Source organism: Myripristis murdjan, chromosome 8, assembly GCF_902150065.1.
Source record: "Myripristis murdjan chromosome 8, fMyrMur1.1, whole genome shotgun sequence".
Lineage (NCBI taxonomy): Eukaryota > Metazoa > Chordata > Actinopteri > Holocentriformes > Holocentridae > Myripristis > Myripristis murdjan.
Genome location: NC_043987.1, coordinates 16,182,182 through 16,209,137, shown reverse-complemented (window position 1 = coordinate 16,209,137; position 26,956 = coordinate 16,182,182). Strand labels below are relative to the sequence as shown.

Sequence of the window (26,956 nt, the reverse complement as noted above, 5' to 3'; positions counted from 1 at the left end):
TTTTCGGGTGTTAACACAATTTAAAGTATATTGTATGAATGACCTGTGAAAACGACCCTACATACACACATAGATGATGATCAGAGTTTTAAATGATAAATTAAATATCACGACATGTTACACTACGCCGCAATTAATTTTATTTTGAAAACGCACCGGAGTTATCACCCACCTGCTTTATCCTACTGCTGCGCGCTCAAGAGTGGAGGCGGTAAAAAGCAGAGGGAGAGAAAAGGGCGAGAGCAAGGTACCTAAGCAAGATTAAGGGCCCACTCACATTGGCAAGTTTGAGCCCGTATCGTGCTAAAGCCAAAATCCCCCCCTCCCCAGTCCCCGGCTGGCCTGCACTCACATTACCTTTTTCCCAAACGCGCCCAAGCACGATTGCCCCCGGTGTGCACGTCATCACGTTGAAATACGACAACAACAGGCATGGCCCGACGTCATTATAAATAAATGTAGTTCAAATACATCATGTCTTCCTTTTAACTAAAAAACGTTTTTGGTCCTTTTAATCAGACATGGGATGTTTATTTACCTTGACAGTTTCGGAGGTAACTTCCTCCTTCTTCAGAAAGGTCCAACTGACAGCCGGAGCGGCACCTGGCAGATCCGGCAGACCGGGTGACCGCACACCGCGCGGTGCCGCGGCCAGTGCTGGCCGGTGCCGACGCGGTGCCGGCCAGCACCAGGTCTGCCGGATCTCCGCACACAGAGTGCTGTACTTTCATTATAAACCGACTTTTGTTTCTACGCGGTTGCAGCAGCACAACGGACAATGACACAGACAACATGGTTCATTATTGATTGCGCAACGCGGCCATTCGCCGGTAATCACGCTGTGCACATTAAACAGTTTTGCAGAGGCAGGAGGAAAGTTGCATGATTTACGTCCGCGCACTGCGTGCGTGACCGTGCATGTGCTCGTGTATGCGCCCGTACCGTGCAGAAGCACACCCCTTCCAACCGTGCCAGAGCGGGGGAAGTGTACTGTATTCAAGCACGATACGGAGCGATCACACTGGTCAAAGAATCCGGATTTTAAGGGCAATCGTGCTTGGGCGCGGATCAAACTTGCCAGTGTGAGTGGCCTCTAAGTTTAATCCATTTTTTGTTCAAGCCTGTGAAAACGACCCTAATGTTATTAATGTTAACATTGCATTGCGACCGACAGTAGGGCTGGGCGATAGGGACCAAAAGTCATATCCCGATATATTTTGGCTGAATATAGATATACGATATATATCCCGAATTTTTTTCCTTAAAGTGAGAGCAAATGTTCAGTCATAGTCAAAGCCAAATATGACATGACGGGGCTGGAGCTTTTTTGGGTTGTGGATGGCTTGCGGCTGGGGCTTCTGCAGTGTTCCTGGTAGTATTTGGGGGGCAGGAGCTGCTACAGGAACGTCCTCACGCTCGGCCCTCTCACCTGCTGTGACTCCAAGGTTCCTGTAAAGTCAACGGGCGGTTGCGCGACCATGACCGGGGCATCAAAATGCATGTTGTTAAAAAAGCCTGTTGTTAGCGTTAGCTAACGTCCGCTAAAGCTAACGTTAGCGTCCCTAAAAATGCCAGCTAAAAAGTGTGTTGTTACTGTTAGCTAACGTTAGCTAGCACGTTAGCGTTAGCTTGGTAGTGTTGGTCGTGTTGCTAGGGACGCCTAGCGCCCGGCTGTTTGCTTTCTGTTGACAGCACATCGCACCGAGAGTAAATCCAGTCAGCACCAAGTAAACCCCAAGCCCCACCCGGGAGTTTTCGGGGCCGCTCCAAGTCCCTACCTCGAGGCAGGGCCGTTTTTTAGCCATTTGGTTAATAGTAAACTGTAAGTCAGAGATGGTTTGTTTTTTCTCAATTTAGCAAGTTCCACTCACTTTAAATTGTATTTATGTGTAGGTGAAGACAGACCTGAGGAACAGGCTGCAGGGGGACCATCTGGCAGCATGCATGCTGCTCAGCATCAATGGGCCACCTCTGGCTGAGTTGAACTACAATAGAGCCTTAGAGCTCTTTTTCCAAAAAAAAAAAAAAGAAAGATGAAGTGCTCTCAGCCAGGCTGCACACTGCCAATAATACAGTCTTGCAATATGTAGCAATGTAAATAAAGGGTGTATTGGTCCGAACCAAACTCTGTGTTTCTGTTACATTCTAACACATTTGGTCTGGTTGGCTTCATCCCCCCTCTGTGGTGACATTATGGTTGGGGGGGGGGGTCGTCCACCTCAGCACCACAATTTCAAAAAATCCTGGGGGAAACCCTGCTATGCAATATCATAGCCTATGATTTCCGAAAATAGTAGGCTACTATGTCAAGCTGCCGTCACCGCGGGTGTGTGCGCCTGCACAAAACGATTATTAGACTAAAACTTTGAAATATGCCATTCTGATATGTTTATACTCAAAACTGACGGAGCAACCTAACGCAGACATGTTAGCTTACCATTTTAGGTGATATGCCATGTTGGTCGTTGAGCTGTGATACACAAACTGTTGTTTGCAAAGTTTGCATTCACCTTTTTTTCCATCTATTTTAGTAAAATGCTGCCACACGAACGACGTCTTTGACATGGTAGAGGACTAAATGCACTGTATGGGCGCTCGTGCACGAGCACATGCACGGTCACGCACGCAGCGCGCGAACGTGGATACGACGTAAATCATGCCGTCCTCCTGCTTCCGCAAAATTCTAATGCGCGCAGCGCGATTAACTGCGAATCGCGGCGTTGCACAATCTTTAATCAAATGATAATAATAATCAACCAGATCCGGCAGACCTGACCTGGTGGCCACGCACTCCATGCGGGGCTGGCCGGCAGCGAGCAGGCACGGCTCCCCCAAAATTTCACAATGTTTCCAGCCAGGGGAGCTCATGTCACTACTAGGGGAGCCGAGCTCCCCTTTGCTCCCCCTTATTTCGCACACTGACTGTAGGTGACATGTAGTATGGAAATGAGAAATTCTAGGCTTTAGTGAGCATGACTACTTTGGTTTGCTAATTAAGTAGCTCATTATAATTCAGTTGTTGCATTTGATACAGTGATGCAGTGAAAGTCAGTCTAATTGTTATAGCAGGTATAGCCCCTATAGATAATATGAGTTTATTGGAACAGAAGAGCTGTTACTGTATATTTTTGTTTGATATTGAAAGTCTGACAATACAAGCAAGATAAACATATATTTAACATTTTATGCATAAATTGTGATGAGCAAGGCTGCGTGAGCAAGAAGCACTGTCGCTCGTACAGATAGAGGTCTCTACATGGCTGCGGTGAGGCCTGATTTGGTTGTTTGATAAGCTAAAAAGTGCAGCCCTTCACCAGAGCACATAGTGAATGGATCGCTGTGAACACAGAGCCCGCATGTCACTAGCAACAAACTCCGCGGAGTGTATCCAAGAACCCTTCAATCGCACAAAATCATGTTCTATCACATGGACTTTTTGGGCTCTAGTTTCCCGGCGCAGCGCAGGGTGGCGCAGTGAGGCGCACCCCGCGCAGAGCTAGTTTCGACAGGCGCAACGCGCGAGGCGAACGGTTTCCAAGTTTCGCAGACGGCTCTGCGCCGAGATGGGAGTGGCAGCGCAGCAGGGGGAGGTGTCGACAGATTCATCTTGGCGCAGTGACAGTTTCGTGCCAAAAGGCTTCGCCGAGGTGCGCCAAAAGCTCGCCTCTTGAAACCACGTCTACTTTCGGCGCAAGGCGCAGCGTGGCTGGCGCAGTGGAAGTTTGGCTGACAGGCGGGCAGTGCGCACACGTCACCAAAACCTCACAGGCAGGTTTCCAGAATGTCAGGCACATTAACAATGCAATAAATACCCACAGAAACCACTATTCAATGCTACTATCTCAGTCAGCACATAAACGTATCTCCATATCGACTGTCCAGTCACATCTGATGTCAGATCAAAGGAGATTGGCACCGTTTGGCAGCGTAATGGAAACCCAACCTGATCACCTGTCAGTCAAACAATGTGTCCCATACAGTGATGTCTTTTTTTCCAGTCATGGTGTCTGGCGCTGCCCCTGTTAACTACACAGTTTTTCTTCCATATATATTTAAATATTCCACTCTGGGTTTTCGTTATCCAGTAATCACCGGACTATGACTGGTAAAATCTGCCAAAGTCCGGTAATTTTTAAATGTCCGGTGAAAATAATCACAAAACAGTCAATTTCCACGTAATTTTATTTATAATTAAAAAAAATAAAAAAAATAGACTGCGTGATCCCTGTCTCCGGTGTACCAGAGGGAGAGAGAGGGGTTTTTTTCTGCAGAACCGGATCAAAACAGCGCAGCGAAGTCGCCTGGGGGAGAACAAGGTCACAAGACTGATGCGCATTGCAAGTTGCAGAGAGACACTTGAGACTTTTGATTTTAATTCAGCTGCTGAATTAAGTTTTTATTGCATCTATTTGATTTCAAGTTGGCAGCACGCTGCATTATTAAAATGATATGAGCCCGTTTTTTTGTTTGCAAATTGTAGTTGCAATTGTATGCAATGTTCATGTTAAAACAGCACAGGCTTGTGCAATATTTATTTATTTATTTTAGACATTACGCACGTGAGTCAATTGACGGCACTCATTTTATTTGATACAGCCTGCTTTTCAATAAAAAGATTACGCTATAAATTGACATGCCTTGATATCATTCTTATATAGCCTGCATATAATTTTAAGCTCAGTAAATTCAGATAATATTTGACCGGAATTTCAAACATTTGTCCGGTAAATTGAAAACCTGCCGGTCAAGTTGTCCGGTGCCATTTTTTTTTCTAGGGGAAACCTTGATTCCACACATATAGAAAATGTAAAATGCATCGGTTTCTTGCCAGACACTGGGCGTTTAGAACAGCGAATGTAAAAGCTTTCATGAACCGGATTTTGTTTTAATCTCTAGTGTGTTGTTGCATCAGTAAGTGATGGAGACGAAAGTTGCAAAACAAACATGTATTTATATGAATATGGCGAGGATTATCCTTTGAGGTAAAAGCATGTTTCTAAAACAACTTAAAAACAATAAAAACAATTTAAACACAATAAAACAAATTAAAAACAAATAAAACAAACCATAAAACAAACCATAAAACACTAAAACAGAAGCAGAGTCTCATGTGGGGTTGAAAGCCAAGGAATAAAAATGGGTTTTAAGACGAGTTTTAAAAATGGACAGTGAGGAGGCCTGTCTAATGTGGAGTGGTAGCTCGTTCCACAGTTTCGGAGCGGCGACTGAAAAAGCTCTGTCCCCTCTGAGCTTCCGTTTTGACCTCGGTACCTCCAGGAGCAGCAGGTCAGCTGACCTGAGGCACCGAGCGGGAGCGTAGGGGTGAAGAAGATCAGAGAGGTAAGGGGGGGCCAGGCCATTTAAGGATTTAAAAACAAATAAAAGAATCTTAAAATGAACTCTAAAGTGCACAGGCAGCCAGTGGAGGGAGGCCAGGATGGGGATTATGTGCTCCCTCTTACGTACTCCAGTTAGGAGGCGTGCGGCTGCATTTTGCACCAACTGGAGACGTGCAAGGGAGGACTGGCTGACTCCAAAGTAAAGTGCATTGCAGTAATCTAGCCGAGATGTAATGAAGGCATGGATCACTGTTTCAAAGTGCTGATGTGCTAAGAAAGGTTTGACTTTGGCCAGCTGTCGAATATGGTAAAAGCTGGACTTCACTACCGAGCTGATTTGCCGATCCAATTTAAAATTGCTGTCCATTTTAAAACCTAAGTTTGAGACTGTTGGCTTTAAGAAATCTGCCAAAGGGCCCAAGTCAACAGGGGGGAGTTCACAAAGGCCACTGGGACCAAACACCATCACTTCTGTTTTTTCCTCATTAAAATTTAAGAAGTTTAGGGCCATCCAGGCTTTGATGTCTTCAAGACATGCCAGAAGTGGTGTGAGTGAGAAGGCATTCTTCTTTTTAAGTGGCACATATATCTGACTGTCATCAGCATAAAAGTGGAAAGAGATGCCATGCCTTCTCAGGATGGATCCCAGGGGTAATAAATACAGGGAGAAAAGCACAGGCCCTAAAATCGACCCCTGTGGCACCCCATATGGCAGAGGAGCAGAGCTGGATTCCGAGTCACCAAGGCTCACACTCATACTTCTGTTGGCCAAACAGGACTTGAACCACTCCAGTGCAGTACCACAGATGCCCACTTGTTGGCGTAACCGAGCCACTAGAGTGTTGTGGTCCACAGTGTCAAAAGCTGCCGTTAAGTCCAATAAAACAAGAACTACATGTTCACTGGAGCATGTAGTTGATAAATAAAAAAAAAGATTTATTGTTTGTGACACAGTTAGTGTTGCAAAGATATACGAAAAACAACAAAAAACTAAAACTGAGCTGGATTCCGAGTCACCAAGGCTCACACTCATACTTCTGTTGGCCAAACAGGACTTGAATAGAGTTCTCATCGGGCCTGAAAATTAAGACCCGACCCGACCCGGGCCGGACTGGGCCAGCCCGAGGCCCGACCCGACCCGACTAATTAGCCGAACTTTAGGCCCGACAGCCCGATAAAGCCCGAAAAAAAAAAAAAAAAAATCGCCCCTAATCGCCAAATTCGCCATTATTTAGCAGAGCCGGTCGGCCGCGGCACCGGGGCACCATCAGTCGGTATCAGGCGGGCCGGCCGCGGCACCGGCCAGCATCAGGCAGCTCACCTGTCAGATCCGGCAGACCTGACGGGTGGGCGTGGTATCGGACGGTGCCGCGGCTGGCCCGCCTGATGCCGACTGATGGTGCCGTGGCATGTGCGGGTCAATACGGTAGTCCAGAAAACTAGAGATTTTTTTTTTTTCTCGTGCGCCCCCAAGTAGATTGCGCCCTGGGCAGTTGCACTGCCCATAGCAGAAACCGTCCCTGCTGCCGAGTCTGCCAGCACAGCGGGATACTGCTGCAACTCTCTCACTTGTTTGCGTTGCGCTCGCACAGCTGGTTGTCTGTCTGTCACTGAAAGTTTAGCCTCCAAATCCAATCCAGTCTCTCACTCTCTCTACCAGTCACATACAAATGAAACGTCATAATCAATAACAGAACACAAAAGTTCTATTTTTTTTATTTAAAAAAAAAAAAAAAAAAAAAAATCCCCCACAGAACCCGAAGCCCGACCCGACCCGCCCAATTCACGTAAATTTTAGGCCCGACTAAAACTAAAACTGAACCTAAACTGTGGCTGAAGGCAAGGAGACAGAAAGGAAACTGGTTTGAAGCATCTCCCAATATAGGCCTATCTATTACATTTGCAGCCTCACTGTCTTCCTATCATTGTTGCTGAAATCCTCTTTTTTTCTTTTTTGGCCCACTATTGTTAACAGTGAAAGAATAATGATGCTAAATGTCATGGGCTCAAACATGCCACCATTTGGAGGGTGTGGGGAGGGCAGGTTGAAGACTGCCTCCAACTGGCAGCAAATATTAACTGTGGTTAGACAATATACTTTATTTACTTTATTCTCTGGTTTGACACATGGTAACAATGATTTAAGTGTTAACCTAAGTTTGGACATTTTGGAAGATGTTAGCATTCTAAACATACACCTCTAAGCTCATGCCTTTACTGTAACAGTGCATTAGAAGTGTATTTGTGCACTTCACTGCCATAACAAACCAACCAAAACCAAAAACCTGTTAGTACAACATTTCTAAGATGTGTGTGTCTGAGACCAGGAAATGTTCTTAACAATAATAGTGATCACCACTTCCTGGGACAGAATCCAATCATTATTTGCTGTCTGTTGTATGTCTGTGTTATCAGTGTTGAACTTTTCTGAGGACGAAATGTCAGTGAATCAAACTGCTTAGAAATCCCTCTGGAGAAGATTTATGGACAAGCTTAATATCATAAACTAAAAATAAGATGAAAACAAGGTGAAGTAAAACTAACTGACAGTGCATTAGAAGTGTATTTCTGTAGGTGACATGTAATATGGAAATGAGAAATTCTGGGCTTTAGTAAGCACGACTACTTTGGTTTGCTAATTAAGTAGCTCATTATAATTCAGTTGTTGTATTTAACTTTAGATACAGTGATGCAGTTAAAGTCAGTCTAATTGTTATAACAAGTATAGCCAGGGGCACCGTATATGGGGGGGAAAGTTAGGACAATTCCAAGGGCCCTTGTGATGAGCGAGGCTGTGTGAGCAAGAAGCACTGTCGTTCGTACAGATAGCGCTCTCTACATGGCTGCGGTGAGGCCTGATTTGGTTGTTTGATAAGCTAAAAAGTGCAGCCCTTCACCAGAGCACATAGTGAATGGAACGCTGTGAATGCAACGCTCGCATGTCACTAGCAACAAACTCCGCGGAGTATATCCAAGAACCCTTCAATCGCACAAAATCATGTTCTATCAGATGGACTTTTCATGTCTATCTGATAAACTTTGTGAAATGATGCCCAGACACTCGCACGCACGCACGCACGCACACACGCACGCACGCAGGCACACACACACACACACACACACACACTCTGAAAACAGAAGAATTAAAGCTATTTCATCTATTGGTAGTGAACTAAGTTCTCATGGAGTCTAAACTTTTATTCAGTACAAGAAGAAATCATTCAAGTGAAACCATTGGATCAACTTGTTCCATATTGTTCTAAGGAGTCTCATGAACTTTTGAACCGGTCAAATGGATACATTGTTCAACCTGTAATGTAATATTATTTTGGCTTAGTGCCAACTTGTGTCACCATTCCTGACTATAAATTGACATTTGCCAGCTCAGGCAGCATTAGAGCTGCAAGGAATCTGCATCCATTTGATGTTTCATTGGTGTCTTTATCTGAAATCCACAATGCAAGATCTATATTTCAAACTTGCCATTTTGTGCTATGCGATCACAGCTGTGTTGCCTGCAGGAGTCCACTGTTCTCCTCGCTGTGATATCTCCCTGACTGTGGACTGTGATGAAATCTACAAAAACATCTCCACCAAGAGCAGTGTGTACACCATCTACCCGGGTATTACACCAGTTCAAGTGTTCTGTGACATGGACACTGATGGAGGGAAGTGGACAGTCATCCAGAGAAGAATGGACGGCACATTGAATTTCTACAGACCCTGGAAGCAGTACAAAGTTGGTTTTGGAAATGGATCCGGAGAGTACTGGCTGGGACTGGAGAACATGCATCTCCTCACCAAGAAGAGACGCTATGAGCTGAGGGTGGACATGGAGGACTTTGGGGGAAACAAAGTGTTTGCCAAGTACTCCTCATTCTCTGTTGGCTCTGAGGCTGATGGCTACAAGCTGCACGTTTCAGGCTTCAAGAACGGTGGAGCAGGGGACTCTCTGCTGGGACACAGTAGACACAAGTTCAGTACCTTTGATAAAGACCAGGACACATGGAGCAAAAATTGTGCAAGTCATTTTTACGGAGCCTTTTGGTATAGTGATTGCCACAGTGCTAGCATCAATGGTGTATATCTTTGGGGAACAACATCACACTATGCAACAGGTGTAATCTGGTCCTCCTGGAAGGGCTATCATTACTCCCTGAAAGCTGTGGCAATGAAGATAAGGCCAGTTTCTTGAGCAGATATGAATTGTGTTGTCTACCTTCTAGGCTGTCCCAGTCTTATGTATCAAAGGTACAACATAGTCTTGCCAACAATCAATATGAAAAACATCTACATTTTCAAATGAGAGAATCAGTGTAATGTTATTATGGGTAGATGATCAGGGAATATCTACTTTTTATACATGTAATCAAATGAAATCGATCTCTCAGGTGAACTGTCTTGTTATGTAACTTAATGTCATGTATCTCAAGTTTATCAGAAGGTACTGTAATGGTGACCTGTTTTTCTGCTCTGTGAGACATTAACAGTAACTTGACCTTTTCTCTATGAATAAAAATATGCATGCAAAGCAAATTATTTGTTTTCCTTCACACAATATTTATTCCTTTTCCATAACAGCTTAGCCTGTACACATATTGATGGTCAAAGGGCCTAGAATGATTTCCAGCATGTGTTGGATTACTTCAGATGACACAAATAAAGACAAACAAATGCGCATGTACACACAAAAAACAAGCAAACTCCACACAGAAGGGACCAGGGTTGAGATCTGAAGCTGTATAAAATGACAAGATAAAGAAATCAGTCAAAAAACACCTTGGCAGCTAGCGTATAAAATGACCAGTGCATTTCAGTCTGTCATACAACAGAATTTGTTGCTCATTCTTTTTTCAGATTTCTGTCACTGAAACTGGACATTACCTCTAGTTTACATGGTAATCTTCAGCTTTATTTTTCTGTGTGTGTACTTGCGTGATTGTACCCACCTGCTTGTGTTTTTTCCAGTTAGCACTGTTAAATCCTTAAGCACCAGAGCATTCTGATTTTTCTCATGTTATATTGTAAAGCAGTACATTTTTGCCAGGTATCGTAGGAAGATGTTGAGTGTTTTTCATTCAACCAAAGCATTGTGTTCATCCTTGTTGTTACAGTATATACTTGGTTGACACACTGTATTTGCAATCCTCCAGGTGTATTAAGAGGAAGAAACACATTTTAATCTGTTCTGAACCAAACATGCGTGCAATTAAGAGTGCCGATTTAGTCCAAAACACCTGTATCAACCTGGACACACTCACTTTTGTGATCATTTTTGTATTTATTGCACACTGTAATCATTTAGTAAACAGATCTTCACAGTAACGATGCAATAGCAGAAAACAGAAGCAAAGTACTGCACAGCGCAGCAAGTTAAGTCTTCAAAGTATTTCTATATATTTACATTGAGAATATGAAAATCAAAGTATAACGCCCGAGGCATTTTAACCCCTTTTATGACCCCCAAGCGCTTCTCAGACTCGAAGTAAAGTCTCTCAGACTTTACACTGTTAGACTTCACTGAATCCTGTTCATATTGGTGACCCCCCCAAAAAAAACATTCAAGTATTTCTGTCATTGCACAGGCACTGAGTAAGCCAATACACAGCACTATTTGTCAGATTAAATTGCACTGGCAACACCTCAAGATTGTAACATCCAATCAAAAAACTTTGCTCTTTTTCTTCCATGTGAGCAGTATGTAAAGGAATGTCACCATGGTATCCAAATATTAAATATATCCAAATTATGTAAACCTACTTAAAGCAAACTTTTACCCCAATTTGCCAAACCACTCTCATTCTTTGTGATTCGGCAATAAATAACAATTTGGACATACTGAAATAAAAGAATATAGGAACTTGTGAATGCAGAGCACTTGTTTGTTGTTTATGTTTTTGTGAAAATCAATAAAATCTATTTAAAAAAAAATGAATATAGGAACTGTAATCGTGACTCTTTAAATTGTAACAGTGCAGCCAAACTGTTGTGTATGTGGCCTATTAACACAACTATATTATTAATAAAGACGCTGGAGAGAGGAACTAAGTTTAACTGCTCTTTACTTGTGGAATTCCAAAATGTAAGAACTATATACAAATCAATGCGCACCTCATAGTGCATGTAACGTGTTATTACATAAAGTAGTCCCTTTTTTTAATGTAGGCTATACAGTACACTCCTCCCTTTTTATTTAACTAGTGCATCAACTGTTGTTTTTCCTGGGTGCTATTCTAAACAAATATGTTAACCTTTAATATAACACATAACATTTGTTTACTTAGTAACTTAGTAATTTAGGTCCATTTAGAACTCAAGTCTCTGGGGAGGTCTTCTCTGCCTCACTGGGTAACGTCTCTCCTGGAACGTTTCCTTAGGGGAATGAGTCTCTATTGGTACATCTGGTGGGTTAACGGCACTGATGACAGTCTCATCTGAAGATGAAGCTGATGTGGTCACATCAGGAGTGTGTGTTTCTATGTCAGGTGAGTCCGGGCAAATCAATGCGCACCTCACAGCGCATGTAACGTGTTACTACAACATAAAGTAGTCCCTTTTTATAATGTAGGCTATACAGTACACAAACCTTGATCTAAATGTTTAAGGTCTGCATGTAAGAATGGCGGTGCCTTTGAATGGACTGACATTCCTCTTAATAAAAAATATCTGTGATGCAAATCTAGTTTCCGATTCTCAAAGTTAAACTGTTTTTGGTTTCCGCATAATAATGTTTTGATGCAGGGCCGAAACCACCATTTCAGCACTGGGGGGGCAGATATCCCCGATTGCCCCATCATCCAATATACATTGAATTGCTAAAATATATTCCAGCAATATTTTTTGGGGGGAGGACATTTTTGGAGTGCCTGAACATTGGGGAGGGACTTGTACCTCTCAATGTATATGGGCGGTACGGCCTTGTTTTGATGTTGTGCCTCTCCGACTGCATATAATGCAAGATGAACTTGCTAAGAGGAGGAACATGATAAACATGTTACAAAATTGGAATTAAGCAAAGTGAGGATATTGTTTGGAATACAGTGTGAAATGTAGTTTTGATCAGAATGATGTTCATCTAATCTGTCAAGTGTGGCTAACGATAATAAAGCATATAGGGACAGAGAGAGAGTCGACCCTTTGGACACTGGTTGTAGTTTGAAGGGCTGATTGATCAAATTTTAGAATTACAACTACACAGTTTCATTATCCCCAGGCCTGGCATGTTTGACAAAGTAAGTAATATGTTAAAACCGCCTATAGTTTTAAAATGTTTCTTTGTCTTGTGGTGCATTGGTTAAGCTTACAGTCTGACTATATGTTGTTGTGTCATCTCATTTGGTCATAGAATAATATAATAAACACTTACATGAACATGATAGCCTCAGTCTTCAAAACAAACAGAACAAAATCAGAACACAAACAGTGGTCCCTATATGTCTTGTACACCATCTGATAAAAACAAAAATACATCTGTATCTAACGAATACAAAGCCTCTTTTTATTTTTTTTTTAGCACAGTCTTTCATTTGTATCTGTGGACAATTTGTTCTATATAAACACACTCAAAAGCACGCTCTGTAGAGGCATTGAAGGCAAGTCTTGGAATTCATTGAATTCAGCATGATGTCAAAAGTGTGATTTTGGTTCAATCCCATGGGTCACACAGCCATTGTTAACTTGTCACTGAAAGTCCAAGATGGGACCAGGGACCCAGGGTGGCTCCGTCCATCCTCCAGCCTAGACCTCATTACCTTTGGCCTGGGCTCCTGTGGGTGCTCGTGTCCCCAGTCGGGTCATCCTCCACAACACTGACATAGCCTTCTTTTTCCATGCAGCCAGCCAAGACCTGCAGCACCAGTCGAAGCCTGCCTGGCCTGGAGGTGGGGCTGGATGAGGATAGTGCGGTAACAGTAACAGTTTAAGTACAAATGTGTTCTGATTTTCTTTGAATGATAATATAAAATAAATCTCAAACATATGGCTGATTAGGGCAAAGTATTAGGTCTATATATTATGAATAAGGAAATAAAATATTAATGTGAGTTACCGTTGCTTTTTTTTCCAGACAAGATGGGACAAAAATGATGGTGGAAATTCAGATAACTGATGTCATGTCCTTGAAATTATTATGTTTTGTTGGGTTTTGTTTCATGTCTTAGGAATTATGTTTTGTTTTGTTAGGTTTTGTTCTTGTGTCTTGTCTCGTGACTTCCTGTTTTATTTTGATATCCCACTCTCCTCTTGTGTCAGGTCACTTGCCCTTCCCCTTGTGTGTTTCCCTCTAGTCTGATTGTCACGCCACGCCAAGTCAAGTCAAGTTTCGTCAAGTCTTGTCAGGTTATGTATTTCCTTTGTTACTTTGTTTGGTCATAGTTTTGTTCTCAAGTTTCTTTGATACTTTGGTCTTGCCTTTGTTTTCAGTAATTCCTCGTTAAGAGTGATTTTGGTTGCTACTTTGTCATAGTATATTTCTGTTGTTACTTTGTATTGATATTTAAGTTGTTACTTTTCCTTATTAAAAGATTTAAGTTGAACTCCTATTTGAGTCGTGCGATTGGGTTCTATCCCCGTTAGACATAGTTACGACAGAACGAACTCGCCAGCCAGAACCCAGCCGACTCAGAACAGCTGACAAAATGAACGAGCGGGAAATGACCCCAGCAGAAGTTATTATATTTTGTCAGCGGCTGTGGACTGATATGTCCTCCCGACCTGCACCCCAGTCTCATGTGCCACAGCAGCTCCCTGTTGCCCGACTGGCCTTTGGGGGCCCTCGTAGCCACCAGCTGGCCAGGCGCCGGCTTGCGGGTCTACAGCGTGCTAGTCGCAGCCCAGCCATCAGCCTCGGCACCCTGGCAAGCTTAGCCCGGAGCCCAAGCAGCCCAGTGTGTCAAGCCACGAGCCCCAGCAGTCAATTGAGTCAAGCCACGAGCCCCAGCAGTCAATTGAGTCAAGCCACGAGCCCCAGCAACCAAGTGAGTCAAGCCACGACCCCCAGCAGCCAAGTGAGTCAAGCCACCAGTCCAAGCAACCTAGCTAGCCCAGCTACCAGTCCAAGCAGCCAAGCTACCAGCCATAGCAGCCTAGCTAGCCTAGCTACCAGTCCAAGCAGCCAAGCTACCAGCCATAGCCGCCTAGCTAGCCTAGCTACCAGCCCAAGCAGCCAGGCTACCAGCCCTACCAGTCCAAGCAGCCTAGCTAGCCAGGCTACCAGCCCTACCAGTCCAAGCAGCCTAGCTAGCCCAGCTACCAGCCATAGCAGCCCTAGCAGCCTAGCTAGCTTAGCTACCAGTCCAAGCAGCCAGGCTACCAGCCCTACCAGTCCAAGCAGTCTAGCTAGCCCAGCTACCGGTCCCATGAGTCCAAGCAGCCAAGCAACCAGCCCTACCAGTCCAAGCAGCCTAGCTAGCCCAGCTGCCAGTCATAGTAGTTCTAGCAGTCTAGCTAGACCAGCTACCAGTCCTAGCAGCCCAAGCAGCCTAGCTATTCCAGCTACCGGCCCCTGCAGTCTAGCAGGTCCAGCTATTAGCCTCTGCGACCAAGCAGGTCCAGCTACTAGCCTTAGCAGCCGAGCAGTACCTGTCCCAGTTCCCAGAACCAGATTGGCTGCCCCAGTCCCAGTTCCCAGGGTCAGACAGGTTGCTCCGGTCCATGTCACTGTCACAGTACCTCGAACCCAAGTGGCTGCCCCGGTCCCAGTTCCCAGGTCCAGACTGGCTGCCCCAGTCCATGTCACAGTTTGCCAAGCCCGACCGGCTGTTCCGGACCCGGTCTTGGTTCCTGCCCCAGTACCCCGAACCGGACTGGCTGCCCCTGTCCCAGTAACCCGAGCCAGACTGGGTGTTCCAGCCACTGCCCTTGTCCCAGTTCCCCGTATCAGACTGGCTGCCCAGGTTCCTGTCACAGTTCCCCAAGCCAGACCCACTGCCCCAGTCCATGTCACAGTTTGCCAAGCCCGACCGGCTGTTCCGGACCCGGTCTTGGTTCCTGCCCCAGTACCCCGAACCGGACTGGCTGCCCCTGTCCCAGTGCCCCGAGCCAGACTGGGTGTTCCAGCCACTGCCCTTGTCCCAGTTCCCCGTATCAGACTGGCTGCCCAGGTCCCTGTCACAGTTCCCCAAGCCGGACCCACTGCCCCAGTCCATGTCACAGTCACAGTACCTCGAGCCCGACTGGCTGTCCCGGCCCCAGTCCATGTCACAGTTCCCCGAGCACGACTGGCTGCCCAGACCCCAGTCCCTGTCCAAGTTCCTGGAGTGGACGTTGCCGCTGCCCGGCGGCCTGGAATGGACGTTGCCGCTGCCCGGCGGCCTGGAGTGGACGTTGCCGCTGCCCGGCGGCCTGGAGTGGACGTTGCCGCTGCCCGGCGGCCTGGAGTGGACGTTGCCGCTGCCCGGCGGTTCCGAGTCCACGTCACCGCTGCCTCTGCCCGGCGGCCCCGAGTCCACGTTGGCGTCGCCGCTGCCTGGCGGCCCCGAGTCCACGTTGGCGTCGCCGCTGTCCGGCGGCCCGGAGTGGACGTCGCCGCTGTCCGGCGGTCCAGAGTTCACGTCACCGCTGTCCGGCGGTCCCCAGTCCACGCTGCCGCCGCTGCCCGGCGGTCCCGAGTCCACGTTGCCGTTGCCGCTGCCCGGCGGTCCCGAGTCCACGTTGCCGTCGCCGCTGCCCGGCGGTCCCGAGTCCACGTCGCCGCTGCCCGGCGGTCCCGAGTCCACGTCGCCGCTGCCCGGCGGTCCCGAGTCCACGTCGCCGCTGCCGCCGCTGCCTCTGCCCGGCGGTCCAGAGTTCACCCTGCTGCTTCCGCTGCCTGGCGGTCCCAAGTCTGCACTGCAGGACGTTATGGTCGCTCTGCAGTGTGGTCCCACCCACAGCACTCTGGCCGTCCGCCAGAGCACCGCCTCGTCCATGGTTCCCTGCGCCCTGGCCGTCCGCCAGAGCACCACCTCGTCCATGGTTCCCTGTGCCCTGGCCGTCCGCCAGAGCACCGCCTCGTCCATAGACTTCTGCCCTGGAGATCCTTGTTTGTTTTGGCCTCCTCCTCCCCCCATCTTTTGACGGCCATCCATCCATGCCTTTAAGACTGTTTGGGACGTCAGGAGCCATCCCTAGAGGGGGGGGTACTGTCATGTCCTTGAAATTATTTTGTTTTGTTGGGTTTTGTTTCATGTCTTAGGAATTATGTTTTGTTTTGTTAGGTTTTGTTCTTGTGTCTTGTCTCGTGACTTCCTGTTTTATTTTGATATCCCACTCTCCTCTTGTGTCAGGTCACTTGCCCTTCCCCTTGTGTGTTTCCCTCTAGTCTGATTGTCACGCCACGCCAAGTCAAGTCAAGTTTCGTCAAGTCTTGTCAGGTTATGTATTTCCTTTGTTACTTTGTTTGGTCAAAGTTTTGTTCTCAAGTTTCTTTGATACTTTGGTCTTGCCTTTGTTTTCAGTAATTCCTCGTTAAGAGTGATTTTGGTTGCTACTTTGTCATAGTATATTTCTGTTGTTACTTTGTATTGATATTTAAGTTGTTACTTTTCCTTATTAAAAGATTTAAGTTGAACTCCTATTTGAGTCGTGCGATTGGGTTCTATCCCCGTTAGTCATAGTTACGACAACTGACTGTCCTTTGCCCCAAAAATTAAGGTAGTAGACTACCTTAATTTTTGTCTGAAAAAAGGAACAGTAACTCATGTCAACAAAGTAGACAAAATGAACCTTTTTGAACTAAAATATAAATGTGACCGACTGATTTACTTACACATTCATCTGGATAGTCCCGTGATCTAAACCTCTTTGGGTCAAAGAGTCAAAGACTCTTAGGACAAGGCAAGACTCTGAGGCTGTCAGGGTGTCTTGAAAAGCTGACACCAAAGTGCACTTCACTGCCATAACAAACCAACCAAAACCAAAAACCTGTTAGTACAACATTTCTAAGATGTGTGTGTCTGAGACCAGGAAATGTTCTTAACAATAATAGTGATCACCACTTCCTGGGACAGAATCCAATCATTGTTTGCTGTCTGTTGCATGTCTGTTTTATCAGTGATGAACTTTCCTGACGACAAAATGTCAGTGGGTGAAACTGCTTAGAAATCACTCTGGACAAGATTTATGGACAAGCTTAATATCATAAACTAAAAATAAGATGAAAACTAGGTGAAGTAAAACTAACTGACACTGAAAAATCTTTTGAAAGAAGTTACAATAAAATTTAAATATAGGTGAAACTGGAACACAGGGAAGCTAAGTGAATTACCTTTAGGCAAAGGGTGTTTGACTCTTTATTGAATGATAAAACATATTGGTAAAAAAATTATTTGTTGTTTGTGACAGTGTTGCAAATATATATGAAAAAAAAAAAAAAAAAAACTAAAACTGAACCAAAACTTGTCATAAATCTTCAAAGCCATATTGTAAGTATTTAAAGGCTGAACAGAAATGGAAATAGGTGTTAAAAGCTACACAAAGTTAGTAGTAGAATGAAGTGTGTGACAGGAACATTTTCTGTTTTTCTGATGGTGGAAATTCACAGACAACAGACAACATCTGACCTGCAGCACTGGCTGAGAGGAACCAGGATTGACAGCTCATCATGGGAGTGTTTTCCAAATCTATATGTGGCGGAGTGTAGGAGGGTAGATTGAAGTTATTAGACGTTAATATTGCTATGAGGAAAATGGAAAGCCAGACAACGCCACCTGGGGAGTTTCACCCCAGGAAATACTGTAAGGACACAAGTTCGTTCCCAATTTGGAGGCAGAGGCAAATATTGGCAGTTTAATAAATTTTATTAAAGATAAGGAAAAATAATCAAAACCAAAAGGCAGGGGCTGTGGCTGCGGAAAAGGAAAAAAAAATAGTAAAAACAGCACAACTATGGACAATTTATAAATTACTTTATTACATTTAATGCTAAAAAGGCCTGAATGTAAATTCTAAAAAAAGGACAATTGCAAAAGCTAAAACACAGCCCAACTTAAGTGAAACTAAAGAGTAGAAAAAGGAGTAGAGGCCGCTTGTGAGAGGCAGACTACACGGAGGGGTGCCTAGGGGTGCTACCGCTATTCACCAGTGAACACAGCAAACCTCACACAAGACAATGGTGCAGTCTATGGTGTCCCAGTCCAACTACTCACACGCAAAAAGTGCAGGGACCTCACCACAAGTGCCTAGCCCCTCAGCAATATGGCACTCCACTCCTGAAATAAAGGAAAACTCACAGAAAACAACTCACAACATATAAATAAGTATCCCAGCTGTTCAATAAATGGGCAAATAAACACAACTGGGCATAACAAAGGGCAAATTGATAAACAAATAAGGCAATAGAAAACCATAAATGAAAGGAAAAAAAAGGAAATAAGTCTAAAGGCAAGTAGGCAAAGCAGCAGTAGTCAATGTGGCAGGAGGGCCTAAAAGAGGGGGGAGACCACAATTAATTTGGCTCTTTACCATTCCCTGAATGGATGAGGAAGAACCCTACTCACCACCTTTAGGCCTAAATGGGATGGCAGGAGGGAACACACACGCACGCACGCACGCACGCACACACGCACGCACGCACGCACGCACGCACGCACGCACGCACGCACGCACACACGCACGCACACACGCACACACACACACACGCACACACACACACACGCACACACACACACACACACACACACACATATGGCTGTAGGTGACAATACGGGTAAGTAACCACCAAAAACAACAGTTGGACACATACCTAGTGCAAACAATGTGCAGCCACAGCAGGGACAGGGCATGAGGCAGGCAGAGAAAGAGCAAAGGCTCACAGGTGCCTTTTATTTCCTGACTCTGATTGAAGGGGCAGGCTCAGGGTGCACTACCCTCCTGCACCACTGGGTTAGGGTCACCACATATAAAAATGAGGATAAAGAATAGATAAACCAGATATTCATGTTCACTTCCCTTTACCGATATCTGTCTTACAATGAATGTTTTGTTTAAATGAAACCTTGGTCATATGATCTTGGTCCTGTCTCATGACACAAAATCAAATGCAGTAATTTAGAAAGTTACTTTTGGAGAGCCAACTTTACCCTTGCTTCCTCGTCTTTTTTTTTTTTTTTTTTTTTTTTTTTTTTGCTTTTTTGCTTTACATGCTTTGTAAGTTACATTCACAATACCATAAAATAAGGCACTAGAATATGTAAGTTTCAAGACCCTCTATCATCTCTTAGAAAAAATATTTAGTTTTGAGGGAGAATTTTCAAAAAAGCCCTTTTATATGAGCGGTTCGAACAAATACCGGTTGCTAAAGCAGGGACTTTAAAAGCAGTGAAAAAAGCAGTGTCTTTACCCTCGTCTGTTGTCCAGGTGGATGATGAAGGTATCATTACCAAACTTCTCAGATGTTTCATAATGGTGTCGGTCCATGTTACCTTTACAAGGAAAAGGTGACAATGGTGAAAAAACATGCTTTGAGGTTTGGCTTCATAGCCATGAGGCATCAGTGGTATGGTGTGTTTATTCAGCTCTAGATATTTTACATTCTTGTGTGACACATGTTCCTTGTTCCTTGTTCTTCTTTCCATTCTTTCTTCCTTCTTCCTCTCCCCTATCACTTCGGATGACTCTGGAATGCACAAAGTCTCTGACCTACAGTGCATATCTACTGTCCACCTTGTGTCTCGCATAGCCAGTTCCTTCTCTGTTCTTACCCATTAGGAAATCAAAGATGGTCATGTCCATGATGTCCAGGAGTCGAGTGCCACGATCATAAGGTGGGGTCTGCTTCACCTCGTCACAGTAGTCTGGGTCCACCTCCCACCTGACATGACAGTACACACAATACATCCATCACAAAATACTAAAATTTAGTCACAGAGAAAGAGAAGCTTATATAATTAACATGGAAGAAAAAGAGAGTCTTTGTAGAAATGTGATATTTGTCAGGCATGAGAAATTATACATTTTTAAAGGTTTTTGGAGGCCATGTGCATTTACTAACCCCTGACTGGTGGGAGAACCAGTGTCGGGAGCATGTAAGGATTTTTTTTTCTTTTTTTCAATGCCTGGGTTGTTTGAATGGAAGGTTAAAATGGCACTTTAGTATAATGTTACCTCTTGTGCCAAAAGGTTAGGGGTTTGTGGAGGAATTGGCTTATGGTAGATAGATACACTACTCACAAAAAGTTAGGGATATTCGGCTTTCAGGTGAAATTTCAGGATGAACCTAAAATGCATTATAACCTTTACAGGTGAACTTAATGTGACCTTCTGTAAACTTTTGAATGCACATGTCCAACTGTTCAATGTTTCAGTACTTTTTGCACAAGTTGCTGTTCTCTAACAAGGAGTTTAACGGCAAAATTCACATCAGATGTTTGATCCATGAATCGACCAATAAATTTCCTGGTTCAATTAGAATTGGTATTTAAACAGTCCTCCTCATCATGCTGTTCACATTTTGACATCATGAGACCAAGACGACACCTAACAATTGATCAGCAGCACCTCGCCATTGCGAGGCTTCAAACAGGATGTCCTCAGACGGAAGTGGCCACTGAGCTTAGAGTGTCACAGAGTGTCATCAGCAGGTTGCAACAGAGATACAGAGAGACTGGAAGAGTCACAGAAAGGCATAGAAGTGGATGTCCTTTGGCCACATCCCACACTGATGACTGCTTCATTGTGAACAGTGCCCTGCGGAACCGGATGATGAATGCCACTCAACTCCAGGTACGTTTAAGGGAGGTGAGAGGCACCCAAGTGTCACGTCAGACCATTCGAAACCATTTACATCAGCATGGTCTGTGTGCTAGACGACCTGCAAGGGTACCTGACCACACCACCAGGCACAGGTGTCATCGTCTTGCATGGGCCAGGGAGCATTTACGCTGGACGAGGGACCAGTGGGCCTCAGTGCTGTTCTCTGATGAAAGCCGATTCATGTTGAGCAGAAATGATGGCCGCCAACGATGTTGGAGACGTCAAGGAGAGCGCTATGCATCAGCCACTGTTGTCACCAGATGAGCCTTTGGTGGTGGTGGTGTTACTGTGTGGGCAGGTGTGTCTGGTCAGTACAGAACTGCCCTACACTTTGTGACAAGCCCATACTACCTGAATAACATCATTAATCCAGTCATTGTGCCCCTGCATGAACAACACAGGCCTAATTTCATCCTCATGGACGACAATGCTCCAGCTCATCGAGGTCGCATGATTAGGGAACGGTTGCTGGAGACTGGGGTACCTCAGATGGAGTGGCCTGCACTTTCTCCAGACCTGAATCCCATAGAAAACCTATGGGATCAGCTGAGTCGCCGTGTAGAGGCTCGGAGCTCTGTACCCCAGAACCTCAATGTCCTGAGGGCCGCCCTTCAAGAAGAGTGGGATGTCATGCCTCAGCAGACAATAAGTCGACTTGTGAACGGCATGAGACGTCGCTGTCAAGCTGTAATTGATGCTCAAGGGCACATGACAAGTTATTGAGACATTGACATTTTTTGTTGTGGTATACCCACCAATGTTGTTGGCTTTTGTTTCAATAAATTGTTTGAGATGAGGAAATCACCAGTGCATGCTTCTACTTAAATGCCCTACTTTCATGATATAATATCACTGTAGCGTGAACTTTTTACATTTTCCGTAAATTTCACCCGAAAGCCAAATATCCCTAACTTTTTGTGAGTAGTGTAGATAGATAGATAGATACTTTATTCATCCTGCAGGAAATTCACATTTTTTTCAGCAGTATCCACAGATTACAGATTAAGTAAATAAAAAAATAGAAATAAAGAATAAGTAATCTAAGTACAACAGAATAAGATCTGAGTACAACAGAATAACCTAAGTACAACCCAGTGTGCAAAAAGCAATGTGCAACAAAAAAAAAAAAACAGAAAAAAAGTGAATCAACAAATAGTCATTCACTACTACCTGGTGTGATGTGTTTAGTTATGCATGTCGTATAATCCTGTTGGTACTTTTTAAGATATGAAAACTCTCCACACAATGCTGTGGAAGAATAAGAAAATATAAAGAAAGTCTGCTTTATTTATATGATAAGAGAAGCTGGCTAAAACCTTGGAGGAAAAGTGTCCTGTCCTTACTCAGCTTTCTTGTGCTTGTGGTAGGACCGTCTCCAGGGATTCCTCCAGGTCTTGCGTTTGGCCAAGGCCAGGTCTGGCAGGAAGGCCGCTAGTGAGCCCTCAATTTGGTCTGGTTTACCGCACAGAGCATGCTCAGTGGAGCAATAGTAGGAACACTCGCCGTAGAAGCAGATGTTATTAGCTGGTGGTAGAGAGAAAAACTGATTAAGAAATAGTAAGAGAGAGAATGTGATAGAGAGGTGGAAGTTCTTTGTGCAGTGAACATGAAGAGGTAAACCTCATCTCTTAAAGGTCCTCCTCTACTTGTTTGCACATTCCTCTACTGAAGGGGGAGGTAAGGGCTACTGTTTACATATTCATAGATCCATACATACTTAACGAGTGCAAGGTGTAACCTACAGATACTTAAAGTTTGGCCTGTGGGCCACATGTGGTCCTCGAGGACAATGATGGTCACCCCCTGAAAGCCAATCAAATCCCAAAGGATATGTACAGATTAACTGCAATCCCCCAGGGTTTCCCTTTAACCCTGTGAATCTCAGGAGCCCACTGGTAGTAGAGGGTTAGGGTTAGGGTTAGGCTTTTATTCTGAAAGGTTTTTTTTCACCATCTGAACAAAATTCACATCAGTCCTTTTTATTTTTCATTTTTTGGGGAAATTATTATAGAATTTTCTTGTAATAATCATAATCACTGCAAATGTTTTATTTTTCTTTTCCCTATTTTGTATTTCTTGTAATTTTTACTGTTTTCTGATATTTTTTTTTTTTTTTTTATGTTTATGTTTTGTTTATGTCATGGTGTGTTCAGCATGATAGTTACAGCAGGACAAATGATTGGGCTATATTCATTTTGATAGGATATAAGTCAATAATGGCTCATTTTATCTAGCGGCTCCTGGTCCCCTTCATTCTCCAAAGATGGCCCCTGGCCTGAACTACTGTAGTATACCTAAGTAAGGCATGAACAGATGTTTTTTCATGGAAAAACCTTGTAAATATGTAATATTGCTGAACAGAGATTTTGACAGTTTGATCAACAGCTGGAGGAAGAGTTTAATCTCAGGTTCAGAGAGGTGGGGTGAAGACTGCTGACCTAGCAAACTGCCTTTATCTCCGTCACAGAGAATGTGACAGCTGTGTTTTCACTGTAGCTTCTCACTGAGAGGAGGTTGTGATGCTATCTACACTAGAGTCATTAACAGTGAATGAGTAATGATACTAAAGGTCATGGGCTCATACACCAGATAATATGAGTTTATCTGAACAGAAGAGCTGTTACTGCATATTTTTGTTTGATATTGGAAGTCTGACAATACAAGTAAGGTAAACATATATTTAACATTTTATACATAAATTGTGATTAGCGAGGCTGCATGAGCAAGAAGCACTGTCACTCGCACAGATAGAGTTCTCTACATGGCTCCGGTGAGGCCTGATGTGGTTGTTTGATAAGCTAAAAAGTGCAGCCCTTCACCAGAGCACATAGTGAATGGATCGCTGTGAACGCAGCGCTCGCATGTCACTAGCAACAAACTCCGCGGAGTGTATCCAGGAACTCTTCAGTCGCACAAAATCATGTTCTATCACATGGACTTTTCATGTCTATCTGATAAACTTTGTGAAATGACGCCCGAACACACACACACACACACACACTCTGAAAGCAGAAGAATTAAAGTTATTTCATCTATTGGTAGTAAACTCAGTTCTCATGGAGTCTAAACTTTTATTCAATACAGGAAAAAATCATTCAAGTCAAACTGTTGGATCAACTTGTTCCATACTGTTCTAAGGAGTCTGATGAACTTTTGAACTGGTCAAATGGATACATTGTTCAATCTGTAATGTAATATTATTTTGGCTTAGTGCCATCTAGTGTCACCATTCCTGACTATAAATTGCCATTTGTCAGCTCAGACAGCATTAGAGCTGCAAGGAATCTGCATCCATTTGATGTTTCATTGGTGTCTCGATCTGAAATCCACAATGCAAGATCTATATTTCAAACTTGCCATTTTGTGCTATGCGATCACAGCTGTGTTGCCTGCAGGAGTCCACTGTTCTCCTCGCTGTGATATCTCCTTGACTGTGGACTGTGATGAAATCTACAAAAACATCTCCACCAAGAGCAGTGTGTACACCATCTATCCGGGTATTACACCAGTTCAAGTGTTTTGTGACATGGACACTGATGGAGGGCAGTGGACGGTGATCCAGAGAAGAATGGACGGCACAGTGAATTTCTACAGACCCTGGAAGCAGTACAAAGCCGGCTTTGGAAATAGATCCGGAGAGTACTGGCTGGGACTGGAGAACATGCACCTCCTCACCAAGAAGAGACGCTATGAGCTGAGGGTGGACATGGAGGACTTTGGGGGAAACAAAGTGTTTGCCAAGTACTCCTCATTCTCTGTTGGCTCTGAAGCTGATGGCTACAAGCTGCACGTTTCAGGCTTCAAGAACGGAGGAGCAGGGGACTCTCTGCTGTATCACAATAGACACAAGTTCAGTACCTTTGATAAAGACCAGGACACATGGGGCAAAAATTGTGCAAGTCATTATTACGGAGCCTTTTGGTATCAGTCTTGCTACCATGCTAACGTCAATGGTGTATATCTTTGGGGAACAACATCACACGTTGGAACAGGTGTAAACTGGAACTCCTGGAAGGGCCATAGTTACTCCCTGAAAGCTGTGGCAATGAAGATAAGGCCAGTTTCTTGAGCAGATATGAATTGTGTTGTCTAACTTCTAGGCTGTCCCAGTCTTATGTATCAAAGGTACAACATAGTCTTGCCAACAATCGATATGGAAAACATCTACATTTTCAAATGAGAGAATCAGTGTAATGTGATTATGGGTGCGTGATCAGGGAATATCTACTTTTTATACATGTAATCAAATGAAATCAATCTCTCAGGTGAATTGTCTTGTTATGCAACTGAATGTCATGTATCTCAAGTTTATCAGAAGGTACTGTAATGGTGACCAGTTTTTCTGCTCTGTGAGACATTAACAGTAACTTGACCTTTTCTCTATGAATAAAAATATGCATGCAAAGCAAATTATTTGTTTTCCTTCACACAATATTTATTCCTTTTCCATAAAATCTTAGCCTATACACATATTGATGGTCAAACGGCCTAGAATGATTTCCAGCATGTGTTGGATTACCTCAGATGACACAAATAAAGACAAACAAATGTGCATGAACACACAAAAACATGCAGACTCCACACAGAAGGGGCCAGGGTTGAGATCTGAAGCTGTATAAAATAACAAGATAAAGAAATCAGTCAAAAAACACCTTGGCAGCTAGTATAAAATTACCAGTGCATTTGAGTCTGTCATACCACAGAATTTGTTGCTCATTCTTTTTTCAGATTTCTGTCACTGAAACTGGACATGACCTCTAGTCTACATGGTCATCTTCAGCTTTATTTTTCTGTGTGTGTACTTGCGTGATTGTACCCACCTGCTTGTGTTTTTTTCCAGTTAGCACTGTTAAATCCTTAAGCACTAGAGCATTCTGATTTTTCTCATGTTATATTGTAAAGCAGCACATTTTTGCCAGGTATTGTAGGAAGATGTTGAGTGTTTTTCATTCATCCAAAGCATTGTGTTCATCCTTGTTATTACAGTATATACTTGGTTGACACACTGTATTTGCAATCCTCCAGGTGTATAAAGAGGAAGAAACACATATTAATCTGTTCTGAACCAAACATGCGTGCAATTAAGAGTGCCGCTTTAGTCCAAAACACCTGTATCAACCTGGACACACTCACTTTTGTGATCATTTTTGTATTTATTGCACACTGTAATCATTTAGTAAACAGATCTTCACAGTAACGATGCAATAGCAGAAAACAGAGGCAAAGTCCTGCACAGTGCAGCAAGTTAAGTCTTCAAAGTATTTCTATATATTTACATTGAGAATATGAAAATCAAAGTATAACGCCCAAGGCTATCCCTGTTTGAGAAGAGGCATTTTAACCCCTTTTATGACCCCCAAGCGCTTCTCAGACTCGAAGTAAAGCCTCTCAGACTTTACACTGTTAGACTTCACTGAATTCTGTTCATATTGGTGACCCAAAAAAAACCCAAAACATTCAAGTATTTCTGTCATTGCACAGGCACTGAGTAAGCCAATACGCAGCACTACTTGTCAGATTGAATTGCACTGGCAACACCTCAAGATTGTAACATCCAATCAAAAAACTTTGCTCTTTTTCTTCCATGTGAGCAGTATGTAAAGGAATGCCACCATGGTATCCAAATATTAAATATATCCAAATTATGTAAACCTACTTAAAGCAAACTTTTACCCCAATTTGCCAAACCACTCTCATTCTTTGTGATTCGGCAATAAATAACAATTTCGACATACTGAAATAAAAGAATATAGGAACTTGTGAATGCAGAGCACTTGTTTGTTGTTTATGTTTTTGTGAAAATCAGTAAAATCTACACACAAAGTATTAGGTCTATATATTATGAATAAGGAAATAAAATATTAATGTGAGTTACTGTTCCTTTTTTT

General features: G+C 43.8%; 1 protein-coding gene, 1 long non-coding RNA gene and 2 pseudogenes across 2 annotated transcripts in view; 2 read left to right on the top strand and 2 right to left on the bottom strand.

The window, feature by feature from the left end:
• Positions 1–8,752: 8,752 nt before the first annotated feature.
• On the top strand, positions 8,753–9,766 carry LOC115364417 (microfibril-associated glycoprotein 4 pseudogene; annotated as a pseudogene).
• Positions 9,767–17,019: 7,253 nt separating this feature from the next.
• Positions 17,020–19,102, bottom strand: LOC115364422 (uncharacterized). Its single transcript, XR_003928667.1, has 3 exons — positions 19,060–19,102; positions 17,879–17,938; positions 17,020–17,209 (listed from the first exon to the last, which is right to left on the bottom strand). It is a non-coding gene; the product is annotated as an uncharacterized LOC115364422 (long non-coding RNA).
• A 550-nt stretch (positions 19,103–19,652) lies between these two features.
• Positions 19,653–26,956, bottom strand: part of LOC115363121 (extracellular serine/threonine protein kinase FAM20C-like) — a 28,135-nt gene continuing 20,831 nt past the window's right edge. The window contains exons 3-4 of the mRNA XM_030057206.1: positions 20,018–20,127; positions 19,653–19,738 (exon numbers count right to left, since the gene is read on the bottom strand). Coding sequence (XP_029913066.1) covers positions 19,653–19,738; positions 20,018–20,127 — 196 coding nt within the window. The remainder of the gene's footprint in view (positions 19,739–20,017; positions 20,128–26,956) is intronic.
• Positions 20,271–25,172, top strand: LOC115364419 (microfibril-associated glycoprotein 4 pseudogene; annotated as a pseudogene).